Here is a 19,283-nt window from a genome sequence, read left to right as displayed (position 1 = left end):
GATCCTGGGTAAGTTAACTTGAGCCTCGGAGTCATCAACTGTAAATTGGGGGTAATGATGGTAGCCACCTCACAAGGGCTTTTGTGGGGGAGAAGGTGAAGGATTACCTAAGATTGTGGTTATAAATCACTCAGTCCCTTGAGAGCATGTGATAAGTACTGTATAAATAATGACGGCTATTATTAGCTGACTGGTATGCATTTCGCTGTCTCGGGAATAAAGGCAGCTGCAGAATTTCTGCTAGGAGGGGCTCCGGAACAGAGATCACACTGGAAGGCGCGATAGGACCCTGCTTTTAAGCTGATTCTTTGCGTAGTTGAAGAAAAGAGGAAGGAGATTTAGAGGGACTGGAGCGCTCCCCGCCCCCGCCCCCGCACCCCTTGTGCGCTGCTCCGGTCCCGGAGATGTTCGGGGCTTGTCTTGCCCTCCTCCGTCCCGTCCCATTCGTTCCAACCAATCAACCAGTCAACAAACACGAAACAGCCCTGCCAAGGGGTTGTGGACTCTGGAGAGAGGGCGCCGCACTTCTAGCTTGGAGGGTGGCCGCCCTGCGCTCAGGTCCCCGCGAGATGCCCCTTACCCCTTACACCGACCCAATGGGAACCCACCGAGACCCATCCCAGCCCCGCTCGTCCTGGACGTCAGCCCCATCTCCCTTTCCAAGGAGCAGGGGCAGCATCCGGGGTTTCACCGGCCACAGACCGCAGAGAGTGGTCCCCCTGAGCCAGGCTGGTGTCAGCGCACTGCTGACCCGCTCGGACCCGCTGCAGCTTCCACCGTCAGACAGGGGTCCATTCCCAGCACCTGCTCAGGTCGGGGACACACTCGGGCATCCAGAGCCGCGGCCAGTCTCCTGTTCCCGCCCGGCCACTCTCCCCACCCAGGGAGAGGCTTGATCTTGGCTCTGGAGCCGACTCTGAGGTCCAGGCTTCGCCTCCAGTTAGGACGTGACCTTGGGCAGGTTATGTCTGTGTGTCCGGTTTCCCCCATACCGAGATCACCCCCAAGGACCATCATCAATCTGGAGGGTTTGGCACCTGCGCTCAGAGAACTTTCAATACGCATCAGCTGTGATTACCTTACATGCCCCGAACCCAGACAAATCTATCAACCTGCTCTGATTGTATGGTGAAAAGACACCGGGTTCTGGTTACAGTCTCAACTGTAGTCTCAACACAGACACGCTGAATAATCTGGGACCAGTTGCCCCTTCTCTCTGGACCTCTGCTGCTCCATCCGTCACCTGATGGACGTCAGATTTGAAAAACCCATTTATTGATCTTACAGGCTCCTCCCCGGCAGGAGCGCCCAGCTACAGGGATTACGCAGTCCTGTGGGAGGGGCCCCACGGGTGGGAGGCTGGTCACTCTGCTTTAGGGGTGAGGGAGGTCAGAGGTTCATAGGAAAATGGCATTTGAACGAGGCTGGAAGGATGACCCACTGGAGTCCGCCCGGTAAATAATGGCGAGGCTTTTATGTCGCTGCCCTTTCAGAGCTGAGCGTTCGCAGGGATCGCGTCCTGTAGTAGGCCCACGCTCATCCTCCACGGCTGAGGTCGCGGGGACCGCGGAGCCGCACAGAGCAGGTGGTGCCCGGAGTCCGCATCCCGGGACCTGGCCCGCATCTCGAGGCCCGCTCCGGGGTCCGCTCGCTGGGAGCACGGGGGTGCGGCCGCTCTAGCCGCCAGTGCCCTGGCCACACTTGGCCGTGGCAGGGGCCCCGCTTCCGGGAGGGTTGGGTTGGCTCGGCTCGGGCAGCGCCCGCGCAGTCCGAGCCCGCGAGAGCAGCGGGTTCCCGGGCCGAGCGCAGGCCGCGCGCGCGCGTCACGTGGGCGGCGCGGGCGCGCCCCGCCGCGGGAGGGGGCGGGGTCGGCGCGCGGCCTCCCGTGAAGCCCCGCGCGGGGAAGGACCGGAACTCCGGGCGGGCGGCTTGTTGTTAACATGGCGGCGGGAGCTACCGGCATGTCTCCAGGAGGCGGCGGGGCCCACACCCGGAAGACGGGTCTATTTTCGGCCTAGCGCGGCGGCCGCTGCGGACCCGGAAGTCCGGGCCGGTTGCTGAATGAGGGGAGCCGGGCCCTCTCCGCGCCAGTCCCCCCGCGCCCTCCGCCCCGACCCGGGCCCCGCCATGTCCTTCTTCCGGCGGAAAGGTAACGAGGGGCGCGGACGGGCGCGGGGCCGGGCCTGGGGCGGCGGGTGGTGGCGAGGCCGAGGCCGAGGCCTCTGCGCGGAAGGACGCTCTGTGCGCCGGGCCCGCGTTCTTGCGAGAGGGAGCGGAGCCTCCGCGCGGGCGGGCGGGCGCGCGGGCGCCCAGCCGGTTCCGAAGTGTGTGCCGGGACCCGCGCGGGGTGGTGCCTTTTGCGGACACCCAGCTTTTCGGGGGCGGGGTGGTGCGTGTCTGTGCGTTCGTACCAGAAGAAGGGAATTCCTTCCGTACTTTCTTTACGGAAGTCTCGGACTTGTCAGAATATTGAGGGGTTTATGTCTAAAAGCAACACGTGAAAAAATTGTTTTCTTCAACTAGTGCTCTTTTCCAGTTTCCCCTTTTTTCGGAGGGTGGGGTGGGGGAGCAGGATTCTGCTGTCCCTAAAGTGACAGTGCTTAACTTATGGCTAAAAGTCCCCTAACGAAAACGACTCCTTCTTTTGATGAATTAGCAAGTTTACGAAGTACTGGAACCCAAACTTCAGAAACAAACTGCTTATATTTCTGATTTTCAGTAGTAGCTGCCCAATTTTTGAGTAGAGGCAGCTTGATTTTGAGCCTGGGTAAGGTTGTTGGCGTTTACCTGTTTTCGTTACCTGTACGTATCCAGAGTGGACAAGTGTGGGCCTTCTGGGTTGATTAGTGGTTCTTGTATCGATTCTCGTTGCTTCCGGGAAAATTTACCAGACAAAAACGGGTTTTTGGGAAAGCACTAAACTAAATCAGGGACTTGGGTTCACGTGACAGCTCTGCTACTAACTCCGTCACCTGGGACAGAAAAATGTTAACCCTCTTTCCTCTCTCACCTGAAAATTCAATGATTCCTAAAGGCCCCATTCAACTCTATAAATTAAAGATTTCCTTATAAGTACGCACAGAGTTTTAATAACTGATGCCGTGTGATGAGTGAATAAAACCATGATGAGTGAATGAAAACCACTCTGAATGAATGAAAGCGGTAAAATGGTACAAGGAAGGTTTATCGGTAAGGTACCTTGGTATAGGTAATAGCTCTCTAATTTGTTTGAGTGTTGGAATGGTTAGTTGTAGTGTTTTTTTCGGGGAGGGGGGAGCATTCTGTGTATAATGAGGCAAATTGCATGTTGCACAATAGACTTGTCTCTATTCAACAAATACTTTTGAACGTCCACTGTTTGCCAGGCACTGTGCTAGGCCCTCAGTATTAAGCACTGAACAAGACAAAACCTTTATATCCATGGAGCTTGTTGTCTGCTGGGGTTGATGGACAATAAATCTCTGTCTCTGTCTCTCTCTGTCTCCCTCTCTCTGTCTCTCTCTGTCTCCCAATCTCTGTTTACAAATTGAATACAGTGTTATGAAAGAGCTTGAGAGAAGAAACATATTTCGGTTTGATGTTAGTCAAAGGCCTCAGCAGGTGACCTTGAAACTTAGAGCTGAAGGAACAGCAGGAGGTAACATAGAGGCCAGGGAAGAGCATTCTAGGCACAGGGAGTAATGTGTTCAGAGGCTGGGAGGCAAGAGTTTGGTGCCCTTCAAGAAAGTAAAGAAGTCCACTGTGACTCGGGCTTAGAGAGGTAGACAAGGATCAGATGATTCAGAGCTTTGTAGGTCACGGTTAGGTGTTATTCCAAGTGCAGAAACAATATTACTTTTAAAATTTTAAAGAGGTGATTTGATCTCTTTTTATGTTTTAAAAAGATCATTCTAGATGCTTTTTGGAAACTGGATGTGGCAAGAATAGAAACTGGAGATGGTCTTATTTAGGGATCCCATCCAGTCTCTGAATACCATTTTTAAATACCACCTATCTGCTGATGACTCCCAAATTTACACCTCCAGCTTGGATTCTCTGCCCTGAATCCAGATTGTGTATCCAGCCGTTGGTCCACTTTATACCTCTACCTAATAGATGTCTAATAGATAAATCTTTAGCTTACTGTATGTAAAATTTCCCCTTAGATTTAGTCCTCCTAAACCTGTACATCACTTTTTCTCATCTTAACAAATTACATTTCTGGCCTTTTAATTGCTCAGGCTAAAACTTTAATACCTTCTTGAACCTCTTTCTCTCCTACTGTATATCTGATCTGTTAGGTCTACCCCAGAATATACCCAAATCCAACCATTTCTCACCATCCCTGACCATTAACACCCTGGTCTAGGGAGCCATCTCTATTTAGGTTGGGTGGTTAAGGAAGTCCTCTGAGGGTTGTCATTCAGATCTCAGCTTAAACGTCAAGAGGAAGCCAGTTTTATGAAGATCAAGGAAGCAGCATTATTTTGCTATAGGCTTCAGTTTGGTTTCCCTTCTTCCATTCTCAACGCCTCTGGTGTATTTTCGAAATGCATTCTGCCACACCTGTGTTCAGATTCCCTCAGTGGCTTTCTGTACGTGGCCTCCATAATCTAGGTTCCGTTTCTTCTCTGTGTTCACCTCCTGCTTTCTTTCTCCATCATTCTTCCATTTATATTGGCCTCCTTGTTGTTAAGTACATTCCCACCTCAGGGCCTTTGCACTTATTCTCTCTGCTTGGAAACCTCTTCCCATAGATATGTGCCTGTTTTGTCCCCCATCTTCTTCAGGTTTTTGATTAATTGACATCTTAGTGAAGCTTTCTCTGACCAGCTTGCTTAAGATTGTAGTCCCCAGGCCCTGCACTCCCATCCCGTCACCCTACTTTATTTTTTCTATAGCATTTGTCACCATCTGCTGTACTATGTGTTTTATTAGGATGGAAGATGATTTCTGTTCATGGCTGTATCCCCATGTCGAGATTAGTGCCTGGGATATAGTTACGATATTAGTAAATATTTGTTGAATAATTAAAGTAAGAAAAATATTAGGAAGTGATAAGTGCTGTGCTGGGAATATAAACAGTGATGTGGGAGCAGATCACCAGATGACAATTTGTGTTTGGATAGTGAGGGAAGGCTTGTCTGAGCAGATGGTATTTAAATTGAGGTCTCAGTGAGGAAGGAGAGCCAGCCTTGCAAAGGTAAAAGGAACTGCATTCTGGCTGGAAAGAACTGGTAATACAAACATCCTGAGGCAGGAAAGAGCAGGGTTTGTTCAAGAACAGAAAGAAGGCTGAAATGTGCTGGGAGTGGAGGGCAATGGGGCATGTTTTAGAGGTAGAGATAGCATGACTTGAGTAATGGTTGGAGTGAAGGAAAACTGGGAAAGCTTTGGAAAGCTTAGAGCTTGAGGTAGGAGGAGTCCAGAGCTCTCTTCCAGCAGTTGTGAGTTTGCAGAAACTCTTGGACGTCCGCGTGGCTATGTCAAGGAGGCAGTTGGATGTACAGGTCTGTAGTTCTGGGAAGGGATCAGAATTTGAGTTCTGAATCTGGACTTAGAAGTATTTTGCATAAATGATGGTTAAAGACACAGGCGTAAATGAGCTTATCTGTGGAGTACATATGGGATATGAATTAGTTGTGTTGAAAGGCTAAGTTACCGTAACAGAGAGACACTAAGTACAATGGCTCAAACAAGGTAGACCTTTATTTCTGTCTTGTGTAACCGTCCAAGTCCCTGGTCATCAGGTGGCTTTGCTTCACGATCATTCAGGAATCATTTTCCTCCCATTGTGTTATTCCTCTTTCTCTTAGGGTATAGTCTGTGTTATCAAAGCCAGATCATAGTCCCTTCTGTCAGCTTTCTGACTCCTGTTAAGGGGAAAGAGAAGCTTTGGCCAGAAATGGCACATACCTCTTCTGTTCACATTTCATTGCTGAGGACCGAGTCATATGGTCACAGTTAATTAACTCAGGGGCTTCTGGGAAATGGAGAGAAGCTAGCCAGTTGTGTGCCAGGATACATCCCTCTTACTAGGAAGGCCAGGTAGAACCCTCTACAACCCTCTACACTGGCCAGGTAGAATCTCCTGCCATGCTGTAGACAAGGAGAGAGTTCCGGGGTTAATCCAGCTTTTAGAAGTTGAGGAACATGAGTCATTGGCAAAGGAGAATCGACAAGAAAACGCCAGTGACATAGGAGTACAATATCATGGAAGCTAAGAGAGGGTACTATTTCAAAAAGGAGGGGTAAATGGGGAAGGGGCTGGAAGGGGCCATTGGGCTAAGGGTGGGGGGGTTGTTGTTTTTAAGATAAAAGATGCTAAGCACGTTTGTTCTAGGAAGGATCCAGTAGAGAGGGAGAAAATGATACCGAAGAGAGGTTACTTGCAAGAGTGAAGTTCTTGAAAAGACCTTAGGAGTTGGGATTAAAGCCTGGCTGTATCAAGATTTGATTAGGATACACTGAAGCTGGAAATGGCAATTGATACAACCACTTGTTTAAAAGTTTAAAAACCTTCAAACAATGCTATAGCTTGTTTATGAATACATAAATATATTAAAGAGTAAAAATGATGGAAACCATAAACATTCAACTTCTGAAATTTTTTTCTCTAGGAAGAGGGGGAATGAGTTGAGGGAGGGACTTTAGTTGTAACTGCAGTGTTTTATTTCTTTTAAAAATTCTTCTGAAGCAAATATGGCATAATGTTAAGATTTGCTAAACCTGAGTGTTCCTCATATTAAGGTCTAGTCTTGCCTTTGTTTTAAATGTTTCATAGTAATAAATTATTATTTCTTATAGAAGAAATAGTAGTGCAAAATAAGATGACAGAAATAAACCACGTTAAATGTAAATAGAATAAAATCTCTATGGCTAAGAAATCTAACAAAAGTCCGTATAAAGGTGGACTAAAAGATAAAGACTCAAGTTGGGTAATAAGCCAAAATGCACCTATTTACCAGAGACACAACCAAAACATAAGGACGTAGAGAAATTGAAAATAAATGGATGCAAAGATATATCAGGCAAATGTTAACTAGAAGAAAGTTTGTGTGGTAGATGAAATACTTTAAAGCATAAAATACCATTAGGGCTAAGAAGGCCTGTAGATTATGATAAAACGAAAAGGGTACTAGGAAGATAAACTTTTGAACTTGTTTGTACCTAAATCAGTTTCAAAAGGTATAAAACAGAATGTACAGAATTACCAGGAGAAGTCAACAAATTCGTCGTCATAGTTAGAGTTTTAAGAATGTTCTTTTTTAGAAATTAAGAGCAGTAATCACAATAAAAAGAAATGGGCTAACCCAGATAATAAAAAGATGGTGATCTTCAGATTGGTTTCCTGTACTGTTTAAATGTTAAAAAGGTCATGGGAAAGTTAAAAGTAAAAGGATGAAGACACATATCAGGGATATACAAACAGAAGGAAAGCTAGCATAGTCTTCACAATAGCACACACATGAAAAAAAGATGGAAAAGTTAAGTTTGTGAGGGAAAGGGAACAAGAGTCATTATTCACAGATAATATGATTGCATACATAGAATATTCAAGAAAATCTAGGCTTCCTTGGTGGCACAGTGGTTATGAACCCGCCTGCCAGTGTAGGGGACACGGGTTCGAGCCCCGGTCCAGGAAGATCCCATATGCTACAGAGCAACTAAGCCCATGTGCCACAACTACTGAGCCTGCGCTCTAGAGCCCGTGAGCCACAACTACTGAGCCCACATGCCACAACTGCTGAAGCCTGCGCTCCTAGAGCCCGTGCTCTGCAACAAGAGAAGCCGCCGCAATGAGAAGCCCAGGTACCACAACGAAGAGTAGCCCCCACTTGCTGCAACTAGAGAAAGCCCGCGCGCAGCAACAAAGACCCAACGCAGCCCAAAAAATTAATTAATTAATTAATTTGTTTAAGAAAAAGAAAAAAACATAAGAAAACTAAAGTGGGCTGTGTCAGATCCCGTAAGTTTCTCACTTGGCTTGAGCTACCATGCTCCTTACTTCCTGCATGTGATCTTGCTAGTGTGTCTGCATTAGAATTTCCAGTGTTTTGTGTAATAGAGGAGAAATGGTATAATTTTTTTAAATTAATTAATTTATTTTATTTTTGGCTGCGTTGGGTCTTCCTTGCTGCGTGTGTGCTTTCTCTAGTTGCGGAGAGTGGGGGCTACTCTTCGTTGTGGTGCGTGGGCTTCTCATTGCGTTGGCTTCTCTTGTTGCGGAGCACAGGCTCTAGGCACGCGGGCGTCCGTAGTTGTTGCTAGCGGGCTCTAGAGCGCAGGCTCAGTAGTTGTGACGCGCGGGCTTCGTTGCTCCATGGCATGTGGGAACTTCCTGAACCAGGGCTTGAACCCTTGTCCCCTGCATTGACAGGCAGATTCTTAACCACTACGGCACCAGGGAGGCCCGAAATGGTATAATTTTTTAAGAGACAGGTGTTAAAGCTTGAGTAGTAGAAGTTTTAGAATGTTTGTAAGTTTAGAATATTTGTATTTGATGCTGTGGCAGGGATACACAGGAAGTCAGAGATGTTACACAACCAGAGAACTCTGTCTTTTTCTTCCGGTTGCATCTAGTAGTGAGTGGCACATGGTAATAATGTTAACTAGCGTCTTAAGTTTACTGTGTATTAGCTCGTCTTGTAAGCCCTTTACAAGTACTTATGTTTTCATCCACAACCCTCTCAGGTAGTCTCCACCGTGGCTGATGGAGAACCACACTGGGCAAGTACATGTTCGGTTTTGGTATGCTGGCTGGGAGGTGCTCTTGAGATGTCCATTTACACACGTTATCTTAACCACACAGTAATTCTACAGTCCGAGTTTTTCACCAGAGGTAAAAGAGTGATTTTTTTAGGGTCTAGCAGACCAGGGTTGAAATCCTGCCTGTTGAAATGACTCTTTACTAGCTCATAACAGTGACCTAGTTTTGTAAATGAAGGAAGTTGAGACCCAGAGAATTAAAGTAACTTGTCCAGCATCACATGGCTGTTGAATGGCAGAGCCCAGATTTGAACCCAGGTGTTCTGACCTTGTCTCTCCTTAAGCTCTGAGCGTGCTTGACCAAATGCTGTTCAAAGATCACTTCCTGAGAGAAACTTCCCCTGACAGCTGCCCTGCCCCACTCCAGGGCAGCTCACCCGATGTTGCGGAACTTTGAACACACTCACCTGTCAGAATAGAGCTGGTGTGATTTTTACAAGGTCTGGAAGGGGGTTTCTGGCTGTAGAAGTTGGTCATGGTGCTCTCTTCTCTTCCAGTGAAAGGCAAAGAGCAGGAGAAGACCTCAGATGTCAAGTCAGTTAAAGGTGAGTCAGCAGGTTGCAGTGATGATGAACTCTTTCATCCGGTTACGTTCTCCCTTCTTTTCCCATTAACCGTCTCTGCCTTCTTTTATGACTGTGACATATTTCCCTGTTAACTTATATACTCTTCAGCACCCACCATATAATAGACTTTTACTAAGCATTTATTGGTTGTCCTAGTGATTTCAGTGAACCAGTGTCATCCTTACTAATCACACATTTGATTGTTCCCCAAAAGCAATTAGTTGACTGTATTTAAAAAAAAAAAAAAAAGCAAAAAATACTCTTTACTGAGTAGTCTGACAACTGGCTTATGAAGCCTGGTTTTCTGTGGTTTATCTGGAAGTATGGATGCTTACAGTTTTCACTTCCTTATTACTTTGGATGAATGGCCTTAACCTAAAATTTATTTGGAGTCCTTTATTGAAATCAATATATTGTCCTTATTTATAGGCAAGAGCATGTTTTTTTTAGATTGTAATCTCTGCAGTTTTGACTGATTTCATTATGTCAATGTACAAAAATTGAAAAGGGAAAATTATAGTGAAAATTACTTTCATGACCATTACGTACAGATTTCATAGATGTAATTTATTTACGTGAATTCTAAAGATTGCCACTTATTTAGATTTTTCTTTTAAATGTTTGTATGTTGTGTGGCTAGCATTGAGTAGTAACTCCATATGCTCAAATTGCCAGAGGGACACTAATTATAACCTAGAGGTTTGTAAGATTAGGGAAGAAGTAGGGTAGCTTACAGCCTTATTTTCTGCTTATTTCTGATAATTTAAAGCCAGTTGGTTCATATTGCCTTTTTTAAGGAGAATTTGATTGATATTGGTAAAGACTTCAAGCCCTCAGCAAGCAGAGGCTTGTGAAGACTAGCCTTGATTGCAGTAGCAGGGGGACTTTGATGTCCGAGGCACACCAGCCTCCGACACTGTGACCTGGAGGAACTTTCCTCATTTGTACAACGAGGGTATTGGCCTACCTAACTCCTCAGTCTGTCCCAGGCTAAAACACTCCATGCTTGTACTCTATTTATGACAGTACATAGTCTGTGCTCACGTTCACTGCCTTAACTTCAGAATAACACAGACGCAGCAGGGAAACAGGCCCTCAAGAAGTTTGCAGTCTGATTAGAAGGACATACTCAGACCCAGAACAGTAGCAAATAAACCAAAATCATAATAACTATGGTTTATTGAGCACCTGTTCTGTTCTAGGTGTTAGACAAAAATTGTGGCTGTAACAGTGAACAAAAAAGACTTGGATCTAGATCCTGCCCTCTTTGAACTTACAAATTGGTGGTAGGAAGAGGAGCATGAATCAGATGATGCACAGATGGCTTGGGCTAGATCAGCAGTAATGGAGATAAAGAGATCTGGACAGAGCCGTGTGGGAGGTGGAATAGATAGAGCTTTGTTCTCGATTAGGTATGAGGGCGAGGAAGCTAAGGCTGGCACCCAGCTTTCTGTCAGGCCTAACACTGTGGCTGGTGGAGAACCACACTGGGCCAGTACCTGTTCCTTTTTGCTATGGTGGCTGGGAGGTGCTCTTGAGATGTCCATTTACACATGTTATCTTAACCACACAATAATTCTGCAGTCCGAGTAACCAGATAAAAGAGTGCTTTTCTATAGTCTAGCAGACCAGGGTTGAAATCCTGCCTGCTGAAATGCCTCTTTACTACCTCATTGTTGACTTAGGGCAAAGCACTTAACTTTGTTCTGTTTGTGTATTCATCTCCAAAATGAGGAAAATACTGGCCTTGCAGCATTGTTGTGAGAGATAAATGAAATAATGTACCCCCAAAAAAGTACATCGAGAAACCAGTACAGGGCTTCCCTGGTGGCGCAGTGGTTAAGAACCCACCTGCCAGTGCAGAGGACACGGGTTTGAACCCTGGTCCGGGAAGATCCCACGTGCTGCGGAGCAACTAAGCCTGTGCGCCACAACTACCGAGCCTACACTCTAGAGCCCACGAGCCACAACTGCCGAGCCCATGTGCTGCAATTACTGAAGTCCGCACGCCTAGAGCCCATGCTCCGCAACAAGAGAAGCCACCGCAATGAGAAGCCTGCCTACTGCAACAAGAGTAGCCCCCTCTCTCTGCAACTAGAGGAAGCCCACATGCAGCAACGAAGACCCAACTCAGCCAAAAATAAATAAATTTACTTAAAAAAAAAGAAAGAAAAGAAACCAGTACAGTGCCTTGTACATAGTAGGTTTTATATTGGTAGCTATTACCATCTAGTTTTAACAGAGTAGGCCCTTGATATGTTGGATTAGTTGTTAGTTATTAGTATTACAGGGAGTTCAGAGGAATTTGAGATCAGCAGACGGTTTCTGGAGCATAGGGAAGCCTTTATAGAAATGAGACTTAATGTGTATGAAATTTGAATGATAAGAAGGATTTGAGTGAAAGAGTCAATTCTTCCTCTTTCCCCTACCAGCCCAGCTTATTTCTTTGAGTATATTCTGGGCAGAAGGACCTTCAGACTACTAAAAGGAAATTTTTAAGATAGATTGAGGTCACATTGTAGAGGGTCTTAAAGACCAGAAAAGAGTTGAGACAGAGGAAACAGGGAACCACTATGGGCTTTTGAGCAGGATGTTGATGCTTTACATATAGCATTTATAGAGGTTAGTCTGGAAGAATCATGTAGGATGGAGACCCTAGAAATGCTTTGCTGTGATATAAGAGGACCTGTACTAAGGGTGTGGTGTTGAAAATAAACAGGTCAGTATCTTGAAGGAAAAGTCAACAGATCTTGCCAAGTAAACAGGTACAGTGAGGAAGAGTGGGTCCAAGCTCTTGAGCTTTAGGGACTGGTGGATTGACAGAGATAGGGAAATTAGAGGAGAATTAGTCTGGAAGAAAATGTTTTAAGTTTGACGTTTGGAAAAATTGGCCTTGAGATGGTAAAGATGACAAATGAGAGGTTGGTTAGTAGCAAATAATTAGAGCCACAGGCTGGAAGTCGAGCCCAGAGGTCAGCCTGAGATCAGGTCAGGGTCCCCTCTGCCTCCACCTCTGCAGGGGTGAGCCCTTGGAGCTGGCACCGGGAGGGCCCGAATCAAGCGCATGTGTGAGACTTTCCCCTTGAATCAGCCAGAGTTACAGTTAATTCTGTTTTGTCTATTTTAGATAATTTAGATTTTAGATATCTGTTTTAGCTAAAGTTTTATCTAATTTACAGACATATCAAGGTCCCACGTAAGTTTATTTGGGTGGGGGGAGCTTACAGCTAAAAAAAAAGGCTTGGAAGATATTGCTCTAGTAATAACTGAAGGTTTGAGAATAAATGTGCCTTCTAGCAGAAGGAGTAAAAGAACAGAGAACCTAGGGAAGCGGAGGAGTGGTGGATGCCATGTCTGGCCCCATGGGCGCTGATACGTGCATTAAAGAGGAGAGGGAGGAGCTCTTGGGAGAGGAGAAGGGGGAAGAGTGCGGGACCACGAGGCCTCGGGGCTGGGATGCTAGGAGGGCGAGTGTGAGAGAGGTGGCTCTAACAGAGAAGTTAAAGAGAGAAGAAGGGGCCTCCCTGGTGGCGCAGTGGTTGAGAGTCCGCCTGCCGATGCAGGGGATACGGGTTCGTGCCCCGGTCTGGGAGGATCCCATATGCCGCGGAGCAGCTGGGCCCGTGAGCCATGGCCGCTGGGCCTGCGCATCCGGAGCCTGTGCTCCGCAACGGGAGAGGCCACAACAGTGAGAGGCCCGCATACCGCAAAAAAAAAAAAAAAAAAAAGAGAGAAGAAGGCTTGCACAGATGAGTTAGTATTATTTCACATCATCATACACGTCTAATTAGGAAACAATCAGAAAGTCTCACTGTTCTTGATGCAGGGTATTTGTATCTTGTCTATACAAAAACCTAGATGTTATTGTTCATAAACCTACCAAAATGATTCTGCTCCCTTCAATTTATCATAAAAATAACAAAAAACAACTTCCTTCTAAAATTGAAAAAATCATTTGAAGACAACTCCATTGCATAATTCTCCCAACTCTTATTGAGTGACTGATAAATACATATGCCTAAGATAAACATTCTCATCTGCTTTATCCTGTAAACACATCTCACAGTAATAGATTGAATTACAGTACTATGTATTCTTCATAGAAGGTATTATGTGGTGTCACTCAGATTCTGTGTCCGGGAACCGTTTGCTAAGATGGAGAGCACTTATCTGTTGACCAAGTTATCATAAATTGACTGCTCAATAAAATAAGTGGTGCTAGTAGGCAGAAGTTTAGTCATCTGAGAATACTTATATTGAGGGTGTGGAATGCTCAGTGACCTGTATGTTTCTAGCCTTCTTGGTATAGCAATGCACAAAACCAAAACTTCTTAAAAACCTTTCATGAGAGTCTTTGATATTTGTCTAGAATAAATGGGATAGGTGGAATGTTAATTCAGCTGTAGCAACAAGTTCATAGGGTTACTTTGACCATATTATAATATGAAGTTGATGATTTCCTGCTAACACATTGGTGACTAACCTCTTTATTCTGAAGTCAAAAGGATGATATTAATATTTCTTCAGACTACTAAAGAAAATATGTGAATTTTTAAGTATGCTTCATCTTTAGGCAGCTTGAACTTTGATCAGTTTTTATTAGATGGTGGAATTTTGTTACTCAATTAAAAAGTAAAATAAGTATCCGGAGGAGTATTTTTCTAATTTTTTTCCCGTAAGCTTTTATTTTGGAATTTTAATTTTGTTCCTTCAGCAAGCATTAAGGAATTGAAAAGGGTCCATGTTTCAGAATGTTTGCTGCCTTTGGTACTTTCTGTCTTCAGTAGAGTTCTCAAAGAGAACTCAAAGAAAGATCTCTCTTTTTTTTTTTTTTTATTTTGCGGTACGCAGGCCTCTCACTACTGTGGCCTCTCCCGTTGTGGAGCACAGGCTCCGGACGCGCAGGCTCAGTGGCCATGGCTCACGGGCCTAGCCGCTCTGCGGCATGTGGGATCTTCCCAGACCAGGCATGAACCCGTGTCCCCTGCATCGGCAGGCGGACTCTCAACCACTGTGCCACCAGGGAAGCCCGATCTCTCTTTTAAGTTACATTTTTGGCACAGTATTTTGAGAATTACAAATAATACTAGGACATTTCTTTCCAATTTTCTGCTGCTTGGTTAATTTACCGTTTCCCCAAGTATTTTTGTTGAGTGTATGTACTTAAGAGGGGTGTTACAAAATCTAATTTTTAAAGTTCCCTTAAAGCCCTCTTAGGAGACAGTTTTAGACTATCAAATTGTGTTTAATTTTTTACAATTTTTTGAAAAATTATAGCTTCAATATCCGTACATTCCCCACAAAAAAGCACTAAAAATCATGCCTTGCTGGAGGCTGCAGGACCAAGTCACGTTGCAATCAATGCCATTTCTGCCAACATGGACTCCTTTTCGAGTAGTAGGACAGCAACACTTAAGAAGCAGCCCAGCCACATGGAGGCCGCTCATTTTGGTGACCTGGGTAAGTGACTCTGAGTTTTTGTTAACTTCCTAGGAGGAGGGAATGAGTATAATATGTGAAATTCCTGCCAAAGGATACCGAACTGTGTAATTGGATGGGACTTTGAAAAAAATGTTTTAACTGAAATAACAGCTATAAGTGTAATTAATGGATGATTCCATGTTGTGTTTCTATAAATATAAAAAGCATGCCCAGTAGAAAAATGGGCCATTTCCAGAAGAAGAAATACATTTGGCCACTAAATATATGAAAAGGATGTCTCACTGCAGTAATACTAGTGAAACGCAAATTAAAATAATGAGTTAATGTTCCCCCTAACACACTGGCAAATATTTAAAGTTTGATAATTGGGATGTTAATGTAGATGCAGAGAAATAGCCACTCCTGTATAGCAGAAGTATAAATTGGTATAGATTTTTTGGAAGGCAGTTTGCAAGTATTTATCAAAAGATAAAGTATAAGATGTAGCCCTCAGATATGCTCCCATATGTGCACAAAAATGTATGTACAAGTATGTATGAGGCTATTTATTGCAGTAATGTTTATGATAGCAAAAAATTAGGAACAACATACAAATATCCATTAATAGAGAAGTAATCCAATTATGATATACCCATTCTCTGGAATACTATGTAGCTATATGAAAGCCTTCAGAAGACATTGAGAAATGTCTAAGATATGTTAAAGTGAAAAAAGGTGGTCACATAGTGGTATTTATAGTAGGATCTCTGTTATGTTAAAATAATTCCTCCCTCTCCCCACAAAAAAAGAAAAGACGTGCAGGAGATCCTTGTTTTCTGAATATTTGTTGCCCAAATTTCTGTACTTATAAAAATTGTATGTCAGTTTATCATAAATTGAAAAAAATCTGTGAATGGATTGACTTTACTAAAATTAGTCCCTCTTTTGATATCTCTCTCTGCTTAACATTTGTGTGTATTCAGAGCTGAGGTGTCAGAGTCTTTGTGGGTCACCCTCAGCAGTGCACTGCAAATGACATTTGTGTTGGTCACAAAGTAAAATTGTAAGTTTCACTGGATTACTCGTATGTCTGGTGGGAATGTAAAATGGTAGAGCCACTCTGGAAAACAGTTTGGCAGTTTCTTATAAAGCTAATCATGCAGTTACCATATGACCCAGCCATTGCAGTTTTAGGCATTTATCCCAGAGAAATGGAAACTTATGTCCACAAAAAATCTGTACACCAGTGTTCATAGCAGCTTAAAAGCCAAAAACTGGATGTCCTTCAACAGGTGAATGGTAAACAAACCGGTACATTCATACCACAGAACACTACTCAGCAGTAAAAAAAAAAGAATAAGCTGTTGATACACATAACAGCTTGGGCGAATCTCAAGGGGATTATGCTGAGAGAGAAATGTTACTCCATTCTGGGGATGGCAGAGAGGTAGAATGGGAGACAGAAGAGTGCTTGCCGTTGCCTGGGGTGGAGGAGGCAGCTGTGAGAGGCCGCATGAGGCACCTTTGTGTCACGGGGCTGTTCCGTGTCTTGGTGGTGTTTACACGTATCTACACATGGGACAGAATTGCATAGGACTAAATACACAAGTGAGTGCTGGTAAAACGGGGGAAATCTGAATACGGTTGGTGGATTGTGTCAGTGTCAGTATCTTGGTGTGATATTGAACTGCAGTTTAAAAGGTGCTACCATAGGGGAAACTGGGTAGAGGGTGCACAGGTTCTCTCTGTGTTACTTCTTCTACGTGCGCCTGAATCTGCCAGTATCTCAAAATTAGAAGTTTGATTTTAAAAAGTGCTTAAAGTCTTACAATGGATCGAGATTTCCCTGCAGTTCATGAAAAGAGATGTTGGCAGAGATGAACTAGTTAACATTGACAGTAGGATAGTTAGCAAGGATGATGATACACTAAGTGCTTCAGAAGAAACATCAAAGGATTAAGAAAAGCACTTTTGAAAAACTGATGAAGCCCTCAGTAAATTTTATGAAAATGAGCCTCTTTACGTCATGCTTTGAAAGTTAAACTTTTTATTTTTTTCTTTATTCTGATAATTAGCTTGTGGTTATAATCATAACCTAAATTTAGTTAACTATAAAATAAACTTCTATTAAGTTTTATTAAGTTTGGTTTTATTTTTCAAGATAAAATCGCAGAGCTAGCTCTTTATTTTGTTATAAATAATGCTAAGAGTTCATAACATCTTTCTAGCTATATCCACACATCCACAATTTTTCCTCAGGATAAGTTCCTAGAAATGGAGTTACTGGATTGAAATCCAAAGAGGTCTTGCCATTTTACATTCTCATCATCCGTTTTGCTATGCCCTGGTTAGTGCTTGTTATTTTTTTTTAAAAACATCTTACAGTTTGACAGGCAAAAATGTTATCTTCTATTAATTTGCTTTTCTGAGATTTTTAATGAGGTTGGGTTGTTTAAATATTTTTATTGTAAGTTTTGGCGGTTGTTGTCTGTTACTGAACTGCTAACTCTTTTGCTTCTTTTAGGCAGATCTTGTCTGGACTACCAGACTCAAGAGACCAAATCAAGTCTTTCAAAGACCCTTGAACAAGTCTTGCATGACGCTGTTGTCCTCCCTTATTTCATTCAATTCATGGAACTTCGGAGAATGGAGCATTTGGTTAAGTTTTGGTTAGAGGCTGAAAGTTTTCACTCTACAACTTGGTCCCGAATAAGAGCACACAGTCTGAACACGGTGAAGCAGAGCTCACTGGCTGAACCTGTCTCTCCTTCTAAAAAGCACGAAACTACAGCAGCTTTTGTAACCGACTCTCTTGACAAGAGATTGGAGGATACTAGCTCAGCCCAGTTGGAAGGAATTGACCTGAATGATAGAACTAGCAACGCTCAGAATCACTTGCTGCTTTCCCAGGAATGTGACAGTGCCCATTCTCTCCGCCTGGAAACGGCCAGAACTGGAGCTCATCGAGGTTCCGTGGAAACCCAGGAATCCTCCAGACTTATAATAGCCAGTAGAAATAGTCCCTCTTCTCCACTAAAGGAATTATCAGGAAAATTAATGAAAAGTAAGTGTGTGATTTTTGTCTCTCTTTATCCTGTTTTGTTGTGTATTTAAAAAAATTTTTTTTGAATCTGTTTACAAAGTGAAACTTGAGATGGGGAATAAAAGGGTTGGAATAGTTTTCTCCCACGCCCACTTGCAGATTTGGGAGTATTTGGGTAGTGCCCTGGAGTAGGGTCCGTGTATGAAAAAGGCAGAAGGTCTGTCTACAGTGATTGGATCCTCTAAGAAAGACGTTGGCAGAATTAACAAATGAAGAAGGGTCAGGGGTCATGCTGCTTTTTCCCTTCCACAGATTTTGAAATCAGATCCTTACCCAGATAGGCTGATTTCAGCCCTGTCTCAGTCTTATTACTATTTTACTGTAGTTTGCAGATAAAATTATTTTTTAATTGCCAGCAGGTGACATTAATTGAGTTCTGTGCTAGAGGTGTACTTGGATTTCATGGAATAATCACAGCATCTCTGTGAGGTAGGCAGTTACCCCATTTTACATGTGAGAAAGCCACCGTTTAGGAAGGTGGAGGAGCCTTCCAGCGTTACACAGCAGGTGGGAGCTGGGATTAAAGCCCTGGCATCTCAACACCAGCACCTCTTTCTCTTTTCTATTAGTTTGTTCACTTTTCAATGATCACCTCCTGGAATTCTGATTAGACAGCTTCCAATCCATGCTTGTCCGCTTCTCTTTTATCGTTTCTTTTCTCAGAGGTCTAGATGATTTCTTTTCTGGATTTTCCTTGTGTGTTTTTTTCTTTTCTCTTTACTACGAAGACTTTATGAGGGCAGTTTTAAGGTCCACAGCGTAATTGAGGGGAAGGTACAGAAATTTCCTGTATGCCCTTCTGCCCCCGCACTTGTGTCGCCTCCCCCACTGTGAATATCCCCCACCAGAGTGGAGCACGTGTTGGCATCAGTGAACCTGCCTGGGCACATCGTAATTATCCAAAGTCCATAGTTTACTTTAGGGTTCACTCCTGGTATTGTATGTTCTCTGGGTTGGGGCAAATGTATAACGACATGTAACTGTCATTATGGTGCCATACAGAATATTTTCACTGCCCTAAAAATCCTCTGTGCTCTACCTGTTCATCTCTGTTTACCTGCTAATTTGACCCTGGCAACCACTGATCTTTTTCCTGTCTCCACAGTTTTGCGTTTTCCAGAATGTCATGTAGTTAGAATCATATATAGTAGCCTTTTCAGATTGGTGGTGACTTCTTCAGATCTTTTAGTTCATTGATTCTCTCTTAAAATGGGTCTAATCTGCTATTGAGTCAATCTTTAACATGTTATTTTAATCTAAAAGTTAGTGAATTTTTCATTTATAGAAATTTTGTTTCTTCAGATTTGCCTGGTCATTTTTTAGTTTCTTAGTCCTTTAGTCCTCCATCCCATTTTTGAGCCTATTTTTTATTTATTTAAATTTATTAAACATATATTCATTATCTGAGAAGCCCAATATCCCAGTTTTTGTGTATTTGAATCAGC

At 43.7% G+C, this 19,283-nt stretch overlaps 1 protein-coding gene across 4 annotated transcripts in view; it reads left to right on the top strand.

The window, feature by feature from the left end:
• The first annotated feature begins 1,820 nt into the window (after positions 1-1,820).
• Positions 1,821-19,283, top strand: part of AKAP10 (A-kinase anchoring protein 10) — a 54,399-nt gene continuing 36,936 nt past the window's right edge. For 2 of the 4 annotated variants that reach the window (XM_082605269.1, XM_082605272.1), the window contains exons 1-4: positions 1,824-2,149; positions 9,246-9,293; positions 14,592-14,774; positions 17,260-17,799. In XM_082605269.1, the coding sequence (XP_082461395.1) occupies positions 2,062-2,149; positions 9,246-9,293; positions 14,592-14,774; positions 17,260-17,799 (859 nt within the window). In that variant the 5' untranslated portion in view covers positions 1,824-2,061. Of the gene's footprint in view, positions 2,150-9,245; positions 9,294-14,591; positions 14,775-17,259; positions 17,800-19,283 lie in introns of all 4 variants that reach the window. The other 2 variants (XM_082605270.1, XM_082605271.1) reach the window with 2 other exon arrangements.

Source organism: Mesoplodon mirus (genome assembly GCF_964341445.2).
Source record: "Mesoplodon mirus genome assembly, chromosome: 18".
NCBI classification, from domain to species: Eukaryota; Metazoa; Chordata; class Mammalia; order Artiodactyla; family Ziphiidae; genus Mesoplodon; species Mesoplodon mirus.
This window is presented reverse-complemented; position numbering and strand designations above follow the sequence as displayed.